The sequence below is a fragment of the Hyperoodon ampullatus genome (assembly GCF_949752795.1).
Source record: "Hyperoodon ampullatus genome assembly, chromosome: 2".
Classification (NCBI taxonomy): domain Eukaryota; kingdom Metazoa; phylum Chordata; class Mammalia; order Artiodactyla; family Ziphiidae; genus Hyperoodon; species Hyperoodon ampullatus.
The window spans coordinates 179,896,279-179,907,376 of NC_136915.1; the positions used below are offsets into that span (position 1 = coordinate 179,896,279).

The 11,098-nt window shown below is 50.5% G+C and overlaps 1 protein-coding gene across 1 annotated transcript in view; it reads right to left on the reverse strand.

Annotated features, from left to right (window-relative positions):
- MTARC2 (mitochondrial amidoxime reducing component 2) overlaps positions 1–7,423 on the reverse strand; it is a gene marked incomplete at its 5' end in the record, with an annotated part of 29,750 nt that extends 22,327 nt beyond the window's left edge. The window contains 2 exons of the mRNA XM_079698030.1: positions 911–1,084; positions 7,149–7,423. Coding sequence (XP_079554156.1) covers positions 911–1,084; positions 7,149–7,423 — 449 coding nt within the window. The remainder of the gene's footprint in view (positions 1–910; positions 1,085–7,148) is intronic.
- Between the last annotated feature and the right edge of the window lie 3,675 nt (positions 7,424–11,098).

The following is an 11,098-nucleotide window of genomic DNA, read 5'->3' on the forward strand; positions in this document are numbered from 1 at the left end:
AATAAATAAATAAATAAATAAATGACTATATGAATTCATTTCAATTTTCTCTAATTGAGCCTCAAGTTCAATTCAATACAATTCCAATCAGATGGAACACAATCTCCAATCAGGAGCTACAGGTGGTAACATCTCCACTAGTGCCCTTGCTTGCCTGGCAATTCTGAATAGAATTCCATCCTACTTGAATAAAAGGAGACAAACCCTAAAGATTGGCCCTTTGTATCCTCTCTATATTTGTATTAATCATGACTTTTTACTTTTTATATTTTTGATGTTTTGACATCTTGAGACTTGGTGATGCTGAAGGAACTACCCCTCCCAGGGCTAGTCAATTCCTAGAGATAGTAAAACACTAGGTTTTCATAGGCAAACCAGCCAATCCAGAGCCCTCACCCCTTGTCCGTTGTGCTTTTATACTCTGGCCACTGTCCCCTGCTCTAATCACCCAGGACCAGGTACCAGAAAACTAGGGACAGCCCATCTGCCCCAGAGCCAATTTTCCCAGAGCCTGTAGAAACCAGAATAAAGACTTGTGCTCACATTTTCCCCTGCCCTCTCTGCCTCCTGACCGACCTGGTATTTCCCCATGTGGCCCTGCATGGTATGAGCCTCCTGTTTCTAGGGATCTGTGAATATAAAAAACTTCTTTCTTCATGACAGTCATTTCTGTATCTGCATGTCTTGCCATACCTGATGAAAACAAATCTAAATATCCTTAATGCAATATTCTGCTTCACCCACTCATACCTGACCACTGGCTTGATCCCAACATAGCCTAGACTTCTCTTAAATAATTCCTTTACCAGTCTCAACATCTAGCATGCAAAGTGTAGCAAGGCAGAGTACAGGGTGGAGCCTAAAGGGAAATCAGTTGTCACAGATCCCCAGAGACCCCCAAGCAGAGCACCTGCAGTCATGGATCTTGTTTGAAGAATGTAGCTTGCTTGGCAAAACCAGCTGGTCCATGCCTGGTGCTCTGAGAATAAGGCAATCATCCTCATAGGTAGTGGAGACCAGCACGAGGCGAGGTTCCTGCCGGGCAGTCACCATGTGTCCATCTTCCTTAATCACCAGCCAAAACCTGCCAAGAAACAAACAAGGGCACACTCAGAAAATCTTCTACCACCCTCTCCATAGCTTCCCTCTAGCTTTCTATTTCATCAAAACCCTCCCTCTGCCCCAAGTCAGGACCCAACAATTTTTTCCAGACAGTATCCAGGTCTAGCCAAATTTCGGGGGTCCAAAACTCTTTGGCTGTTTGGTACAAACAGCCCTGGAAAAGAACATCTGGCCAATGTATGAAAATCCCCAGTCCTGAAAATCCTTCTGGTGAGGTTGGTGTAGGGACCTTCTCAACTTCTGGGGCAACTACTTTGCTTACTTTGGGACTTTGTTTTGGTCAGAGACTTCCCTGAGCCTGCCTCTGGTTGAAGCGGAATGTCTTCCAGGTCTTTTTGCTGTGGAACAAGATGGGGTTGACCAACTAATGGCCCAAGCAGACTGAAACTCTAGACAAAGGTCTTGAATGTTTGTGACTCCAGCAGATACAATCCAGCCTCTGCTGGGTTTAAATTGCTGGGGCATGTGGACCCTGATCAGGAAAACCCTAAACAGCCTTTCTTCTTCATACACACATAAAAACTTATATAATGTTATAAGCCAATATTACCTCCATTTTAAAAAAAGAAAATATATCTCTACAATGGAATATCATTCAACCATAAAAAAGAAGGAAATCCTGCATTTTTGTGACAACACAGATGAAACTTGAGGGTGTTACAATAAGAGAAATAAGTCAGACAGAGAAAGACACATACTGTATGATCTCACTTGTAAGTGAAATATAAAAAGGGGGGAACTGCTAGAAACAGAGAGTAGATTGGTGGTTCCCAGGTGTTGGGGGTGGAGGAAATGGGTAAAGTTGGTCAAAGAGGAAAAAGAAGTTCTAAGAGGAAAAAGTTCTGGAGACGTAATGTACATTATGGCAACTATAGTTAATAATACTGTACGGCAGGGGTCCTCAACCCCCGGGCCGTGGACTGGTACCAGTCTGTGGCCTGTTGGGAACCAGGCCGCACAGCAGGAGGTGAGTGGCAGGCGAGTGAGTGAAGCTTCACCTGCCGCTCCCCGTCGCTCCCCATTGACTGTATTACCGCCCGAACCATCCCCCCGGCCCCAACCCCCGTCAGTGGAAAAACTGTCTTCCACGAAACCGGTCCCTGGTGCCAAAAAGGTTGGGAACCGCTGCTGTATGGTCTACTTGCAAGTTGCTAAGAGAGAAAAGTCTCAAATGCTCTCACCATAACAACGACAACAACAAAGCGGAAATTACGAGAGGTGAAGGATGTGATCACTAAATTTATCATGGGAGTCATTTCACAATATATATGTGCATCAAATCATCACATTGCACACCTGAAACTCACACAATGTTATATGCAATTATATCTCAGTAAAGCTGGAGAAGAAAAAAATTCATGCAAATCATGTGTTAGATAGGAACGCCATTCACCTTCTAGAGAGCACCTCCCTCCACCCCCCATTCCAGGCTCAGCTTTCACACGCTGTGTATCACATCCAAGGGGATAGTGGGGTGCGGGGTGAGGTGAAGAATGGAATGGGAGGCTGACCTGCTTAGGTTGGCTAGGCTCTTATCGGTAGTAGAGCATGTATTTGGGGTGACGCCGCACAAATGATTGGATGACTAAAAAAGAAAAACGTGCCACCCCTAGGGGAAAGGAGTTTCAACATCGCTATTTTAGACAGAGCAAGTGCAGCGGGTGAGGAACTCTGCGGGCTCTGAGGAGTGAGCCACCACTGAACGCTGGGGCCTCCCACATGTGAGCAGGATAAAAAGGACGGCCCCTTCCAGAAGGAGGGAGACATTTCAAAATATGACTGGAGCGAGATGGAAGGTTCACAATAACCCGGTGAGGACATCCGCTATCATCACAGCGCAGGGAGCCAGGGTCTCCTGACCCTGGCAGGTAATCTGCCCTCTGGAACCTCCCAGTCAGGTGACCTATCCCTGTCCAGGTTCTGGATAACTGCCCTCCCCTGCAACCGAGCCAGCAGACAGGGGCTGGGTCCTGAGCCCTGCTAACTGGCATGTGAGTTGGTGCGAGGGTACAGCGGCGGGGATGGTGAGAGTGCAAAGGCATTTTAGGAATTGCCGTGGTTACTCTTCCCAGGAGTTGAGCATGCTGGGCAGTAGTAGGTCTCCGACCCTCTGAGGAGGCCACCTTTTTCTTTCTAGGGATCTTTGGTTCCCAGGGTTCTCTAGCCCGTTCACCTACAGGGTGAGGGTGGGTTCTGTGACCCAGGGATTTCCTGTCTACTTTGTTACAGCCCTATTGCCTGGGGCCTGGGCCCCATTCCTTATTTCCAGCCTCATCCTTGGGTGCAGAGTCCTGGATGACCCTGTTCTGATGAACTCCACCAAAGTCTGCCCTTGAACTTCCAACGTGGCCCGTCCCCCTCTGAGACAAGGCTCGCCCTGAGAGCTGCACATGACCAGACACATGTCCAGACAGGAGTCACTGCCCCCTGCTCCCCCCGCCATGGCCCATTATTTCTGACAGTCAGCCCCCTCCCTGGGCTGAGTCTTCTCACCTGCCGTCCATCCCCCAACTTTAGCTCTTCACTCTGGCTCTCAAGCCACGCCCCCAGCTCCTGCCGGTTGTATAATCACCTGGGGGTTAAGCCCTGGGACGTAGCAGGAGAAGTGGTGGCTAGAGGTTCTGTGCTAAATCCTGCAATGGAAGGGGCAAGTGGCAACTTGCAAGCAGCCCAACACTGCGGTAGGATGAAGACCACAATAAAAGGTGCAAAGGTGCCTTCGGCAACATACCCCAGCCAGCCACCCACCTCACCCTGTAACCGGGATGAGGATATTTTTCACCTCTTGCACACAAATGATGCCCAGGGAATGAATAATGACCTCTGTTCTGCCAGATTGGAAAGAAAGGATATGTCTGGAGTGTAGATTTTTTCACGACCCATTTTTTCTCGTCTGTGACCCTGAAAGCCAGCACCTTCGTTTTACAAAGAAAACATGAGTATGTGGCACGAAGAGCAGTGCAGAGACCAGAGCTCAGAGTCTCCAAAAGAACAGCAACGCCCTGAACAACCAACAGCCGTGCTCAGGAAGCAGAGTCCAAGACAGCTGGAAAGTCTCATTTCTAAACTGGCAAACTGGCCTGGGAAGTAGGAATGACTGAGCTGGAAAAGGGGGGAAAACAGGAGCCCTACCACAGAGAGCTGGAGGGTAAGGGCAGTGGGGAATGACACTTGGGATAATAAACTTAGCAGACTCATGTCTCCAAGAGGTAATAGTCTATGCAGGAGAAATGAAGGGCTGGATTTATCAATGGGCGAGTCATATATGGTTGCTGAGGAGAGTGAGGCTTTACAAGGTCAGGGAGGGCAGCCATGCCCTCCCAGCATCTGCACCAAGCAGCCAGTGTTAGCCTTCTGCTGGCTGGACTTGAAATGAGCTCAAAGCTCAGAGCTCTCAGGCCAAGCATTCGCACAAATATGCTAAATGCTTTGAGCAAAATCGCTCTAGAAATTTAAGGCACAGAGTGCTTAGAGAGGAAGCTCTTGGCTTCTTAGATCAGTTCCAAAGACACAGATTCAAATTGGAAATAAATAAAGGCAGGTTTTTCCCGCATTCTGGACTATTTGTAGTTTTGTGATTGAACTCTCAAGTTGAGAGAATAACAGCATTTAGCAGAGTTCTTTCCCGCTTGCTTTCGAGTTTCAATTATCCTTTAATAAATAAAATCTAGATTTGATAAGGTCTTGGAGATCATCAAGTTCAACCTCTTTTGCAAATGAAAAAAAAAATGAGGCTCAGAGAGGTTAAGTGACTTTGCCTGAGGTCCCCTGATCCTTGGCACGACCCTTGCCCTTGTAAATCACATGCTGGTTTTACAGGAGGGGCGTGAGTGCTGCACTCAGAGACCTGAGTTCAAATCCCTCCAGCATATAATGGTCTTGTGATCCTGGGGGAGATACTCATTCTTTCTGATACTGTTACCTTATCTGCAAGGTGGACACAATACCTAGCCCACAAGATTGTTCTGAGGCTTAAAGTATATCATCTGTTGAAAGGACTTAGTTAAGCATCTGCTGCATATGAACCACTGAATAAAAGTTTATTCCATTGTTTTTCCCTGCCTCATCCCAGTCTCCATACCACACCACCCCATCCCAAGCATTTATTGCTCAAAACAAGGGAAAGTGGATACAGTTCCATCTATTTTCAGATGCCCACAGAAGCAGAAAAGCAAAGGACAAATATTCTCTTTCCATGGAAGCAAGAGTCACAGCAAAGTAGTGACCAGGAGCAGGGGGAAAGCAACAGTTATTCTGATGATAAGAGGAAACACAGATAAGAACTGAATATCTCTGTGAAATAACCTCAGTCCTTCACGTGAGGAAGGAAGGAGCACAAGTCCATTTTCTCTGGGTGTGCATTCTGAGAATTTACGTCTTCACTCTGTCTGAGGTCTTCCCAGCAGTCAGAAGGCTTTTCTAAGCCTTCACACTTGAATAGGCTTGAAAAATGCTTTTATTTTTTTTATTTTTTTATTTTGTTTTTGCGGTACGCGGGCCTCTCACTGTTGTGGCCTCTCCTGTTGCGGAGCACAGGCTCCGGACGTGCAGGCTAAGCGGCCATGGCTCACGGGCCCAGCCGCTCCGACGCATGTGGGATCTTTCCGGAGCAGGGCACGAACCCATGTCCCCTGCCTCGGCAGGCGGACTCTCAACCACTACGCCACCAGGGAAGCCCCACACTTTTGTTTTAATAGCAAGTATTATACACACAGTCCACCTGCCACCTCCTCTCCCCAAAGGAAGACTTCGCTCTGCTCATTCTGTATTAAAGTGGGTCAGGCCCTCCACCGCCTGCGTCTCCCAAGCACCTTCCCCAGCCCCAGAAGCTGTGAGGGAAAAGCCCCAGCAAGGCCAAAGCCAGTGTCCTTGAATAAGACTTGGTTTCAGCATTGCTCCCATCTACCCACTAGTGCCAATAACGTTTTATTTTTCTACGATTGTGCTCATACTAAGAATTAGAAAGCTTAGAACTAGAAAGAGCCTTGGAGATAACCAGTCGGACCCTGTCCTTTTACAGAGCCTCTCCTCCGGGGTGGGGCTGGGGGTGGGCAGAGGCTTTGTAACCGAGCAGGACTCTCCAAGGTCTTCCCAGGACAGGCCCTTCCCCCATATCCTCTGCTTTAGCTCCTTTCTGAAGTACCTAGATAACAGTACTTGATGCACATTTCCTCAATTGTTTTACAGATGTGACAACCCCCCATCAAATGGAAGATGTTAACTACTTGGTGACCAAAAGCGCAAACCCCAGGCCTCCTGGAGCCTAAGGTGGTGATGTTAACCCCTGCGACACTGTCCTCTTACCTCACCATCAACCAGTTGGAGAATTGTGCACGAGCTGATCACATACCCTGTGACACCTCCCTCGCTCACCTGGCTTTTTTTTTTAAACATCTTTATTGGAGTATAATTGCTTTACATTGGTGTGTTAGTTTCTGCTTTATAACAAAGTGAATCAGTTATACATATACATATGTTCCCATAACTCTTCCCTCTTGCGTCTCCCTCCCTCCCACCCTCCCTATCCCACCCTTCCAGGTGGTCACAAAGCCCCGAGCTGATCTCTCTGTGCTTTGCGGCTGCTTCCCACTAGCTATCTATGTTACCTTTGGTAGTGTATATAAGTCCATGCCACTCTCTCACTTTGTCACAGCTTTTAAAAATGCTTTGCCGAAACCTTTCAGGGAGCTCTGGGTCTTGGGGGGCCTGAGCCACCCGTCTCCTTGCATGGACTTGCAATGAACCTTTCTCTGCTCCAAACTCCAACCTTTCGGTTTGTTTGGCCTCGCTGTGTCTTCGGGCACAGGAACTTGCGCTAACATCTTGCCTCCACTACCTTTCCAAATCTGCACCAGACACGAACTTCATGTTTCCAGCTTCAGGATCAAAGGCAGAGGATCCAACAAGCAGCCCAGGACACGCACGTGGCAAACCTCCCTTCTCCTACCCTGGGACAGGGCCCAGCTCCTCAGCCCCGCTCCCTCCCTCCTCAGCAGGTCCTCCGCTGTGGCCGCGCCCGGCCCTACCTGTCCCGCAGGTGACCGCTGCGCAGCCCCAGGGCCGTGCACTCCGCCGCCTTCACCGACACCCCCTTGCAGGACTTGACGGGGTAGATCCAGAGCTCTGCCACGGTGCCCACCTCCTGCAGCCGCCGGCGCCGCCTCGGCCGCGCGCGGCGCCAGGCCACGGCCCCCAGCGCCACCACGGCCAGTCCCAGCGCGGCGACCCCGAGCCAGCGGGGCCGGGGCTGCGGCGCGGGGAGGCCCAGGCGGGCCAGCGCGGACGAGCTGGCTGCTCCCATGACCCAGTGATCGCGGGCGCGGGTCTGAGCGCGGACTAGGCAGCGATTGGCGTGGGGAGGGCGCGCGGGCGCTCAAGGCTGCAGGCGAGCGGGAGGAGCCAGAGTTGGCCCAGGTACCGGCCCTGGCACCCTTTCCGCGCGCCGAAAGGACTGGCTGTGCGCAGGGAGGGAACGCCTAACTGGGTGCCAAGGACCAGGCAGTGGCCTAGAGAAGCGAAGCCGAAAGCGAACTGCGATGCTCAGGTGCCCTTGGGGGCGGTTCGGGAGGCCCCACACCAGAGGCCTGGCTGCCCGCTGCCTCTGGAACGGTCACTTTCGCTTTATTTCTCCCCCTTCCCGGGGCCCTGCGACTCAGCCGTAACTCCCCATCCGCCCTCACGCTCCCCGGCTCTCCACTGCCCCTTCGCCCCCTGTACTGCCCACTTTGTTGCGTGATTGCAGAGCAGGGAACAGTGCAAGTGGATGGTAGATTGCAGAATGGGTGATTTTAAGTGTTTAGGAGCTCCTACTGGCAGATCGCTCTGAGAACTGCACAACTTTCGGTCCATAACCTGCTCCGTGGAAACTTATGCACTCTGAACAAACTCGAGAGTGGCTTCTTCTTCTTTTTTTTTAATACATCTTTATTGGAGTATAATTGCTTCACAATGCTGTGTTAGTTTCTGTTGTACAACAAAGTGAATCAGCCATGTGCATACCTGTATATCTCCATACCCCCTCCCTCTTGAACCTCCCTCCCACCCTCCCTATCCCACCCCTCTAGGTCACCGCAAAGCACGGGCCTGATCTCCCTGTGCTATGCGGCTGCTTCCCACTAGCTCTCTATTTTACATTTGGTCGTGTGTGTATGTCGATGCTACTCTCATTTCGCCCCAGCCTTCCCCTCCTCCCACCTCCCTCCCCCACCCCCGTGTCCTCAAGTCCATTCTCTATGTCTATGTCTTTATTCCTGCCCTGCCACTAGGTTCATCAGTACCAATTTTTTTTTTTTTTTTAAGATTCCATATATGAGCATGGCTTCTTGACGCCTAAGGCCAAGTCCCAAGGATGACCCTAGCTCCCCATTAAAATGCCTGTCTGAGAAAGCTCCCTGCTGCCGGGAGATTTCACTGTTCCAGCCAACATCCAGGACCGGCCTCTCACCCCCTTTCCTTCCGTTACGGACCTTTGTTCTTGACCTCCTTAATCGATAGAAATTGATAAGAGGCCAGGCAAGAAATTCGGGCAAGGTTCTCTTGAGACTTGAGCTGCAGCACCAGAGAGCGAAAACAAGTAACAGGTTCCCTTGCTTACTCCCTGAGTGGGGTGAGTGTAGGGGCGGGTCCGGGGGTAGGGCTGGAGGCGTGGCTGAGGTCATCGGCCCACCCCCTTGGTGGTGCTGTGTGCCGGGGGCATGTGCGGTCCCCTGCTTTTGCTGGGTTTTTGGTCGTTTTGTATCTTGTTCATAATTTGCCCCAATTGCGCAGGCACGCAGTTATTTTTAGTCTCTTATAATTTCTTCGTATTTTGTCGCTGGAGGAGATGTTTGTCCAGGTGCAAGCACTGCAGCAAAGGGTCCCAGGTCCCAGCCTGTCTCACTTAGAGCACTTACTCAGAAGGGTTTACCATTGTGAGCCCTCGCTTTGTCCCTTCCAGATGTGTATGAACCTCCTACAACTCAGAAGTGTTTTTCTCAAGGACCTGAGAGCCATGCCTTTGAACTGTAATCAGTACCGCTGGCCCGACCTCGGGTCCACTGCCCCACCCTTGTCAGCATTCACCTGAGCCCCCCTGGCCTCATTCACCCTTTAAAACCCAGTCACCTCTGCATTCACGGGGCGGGAGCTCAGTTCTTTCCTCTGCTCATCAGTAGTTACTGCATAAAATCTGTTTTTTACTAAAGTACAGCTTTGTTTCTCCTTACCAGCTCCATTCACACAAGCTCTTTGGTAAACGGTGGATTTTCTTAGAGAAGTTAAGCTTTGAGGCCATTTGTTTATTTTGTTTATTTTTCAAAGATTGTCCCTTAACCTGCCGCATCGTTCTAGAGTTTATGGAGGCAACCAGTGGGAACCTCCCACAGTCCTGATTGGTCATCCTCTGGAGAAGAGGGCCGCCCTCCAGGCTGGGAGGAGAGCAGAGAAGGGCCGGAAGCCAGAGCCAAGCTCCCTTCCGCAGCTCCTCGTGCAAAGTGAAAGTCAAAATCTCCCTGCAAACGGGCCCTGTTTGAAATCCCAGGCCAGTGGACTGCTGTCTCTTCAGTGAGCACACATTCTCGTCATACTCAGCGGCCAAGACTTGGACTTCTTTTTCAAGTGTAGTGTGGTGAATGAGGTGTGTATTTAAACTTGCACCTGGATCCCTTCGCCTCTCCAGACACTAGACCCCATGAGTTTACCATCAGCACGAGGTCCTTATAAGCCCATCCTCCTCACGGGCAGTGAGGAGGAACAGATAGGAGAAACATCTCGTTGATTAAGTATCTGTTCCTTTCCACACGCATTTATTGATCATTCCCCCTAGATTGACCCTGGGGATTTAATGTTTAGAAGAAGCTTCCCTATTGTTCAGGAGCTTACAGAGCCCCTGGAAGATGGACTGGGAGGACAATGTTGGAGGGCAGGCACGCTCAAGGTGCCGTGCAAGTGAGATGAAAAAGCAGGGAAATCTCAGGACAGTGGTGTCTTCAGAAGAAGGAGATTTTGAGCTGAGACTTGAACAAAAGGGCTTTGAGAAGGGGCCCGAGGAGAGGATCCTGGGCCAAAGGTGCACATACAACGTGGACTGAAGGAACAAGAGGATGTGACATGTTTGGACAGCCACTAGCAATCCAGCTTTATTAGAACGTACCTGTGTATGCAAGCGGTAGGGGGAGTTGAGACAAGACAGGTGTGCGGGGCCAGACCACAGATGCACCTGTCTCATCTTTTTTTTTTTTTTTTTTTGCGGTACATGGGCCTCTCACTGTTGTGGCCTCTCCCGTTGTGGAGCACAGGCTCCAGACGCGCAGGCTCAGCAGCCACGGCTCACGGGCCTAGCCGCTCCGCGGCATGTGGGATCTTCCCGGACCGGGGCAGGAACCCGCGTCCCCTGCATCGGCAGGCGGACTCCCAACCACTGCGCCACCAGGGAAGCCCCGCACCTGTCTCATCTTAATGTGGAGACACCTCCGGATTCAGAACAGCAGTGAGGTGTGATCAGACTTGGGTGTTAGAAGGTCACTTTGGCTGCTCTGGGAAGGAATAATGCCAAAGGTGGTTAAATGAGAGGCTAATGCCCTAGATCAGGCTGAAGTAATCCAGAAACAGGGAAAAACAATAATGGAGATGGAGATGGGGGGACTTCCCTGGCGGTCCAGCGGTTAGGACTCTGCGCTTCCACTGCTGGGGTCCGGGGTTCCATCCCTGATTGGGAAACTAAGATCCCAGAAGCCTTGTGGCACAGCCAAAAAAAAAAAAGATGGAGTCAGGGCTGTGGATAGGAGAGATAGGAGACGATAGCAAGAGATGGTGACAGATGAACACTGTGATTGAGAGAGAGAAGGAGTCCACGGTGACTCCCAGCTCTCTGACGTAGCTGTCTGGGTACCTGTGGGAGGTGTCATTCTCTGAGGTAAAGAATTCAGGAGAAGAAGTTAATGGGGGAGAAAGATGACGAGCTCTGTTGTGAACAGTGAGTGTGACTTATATGTGGGAC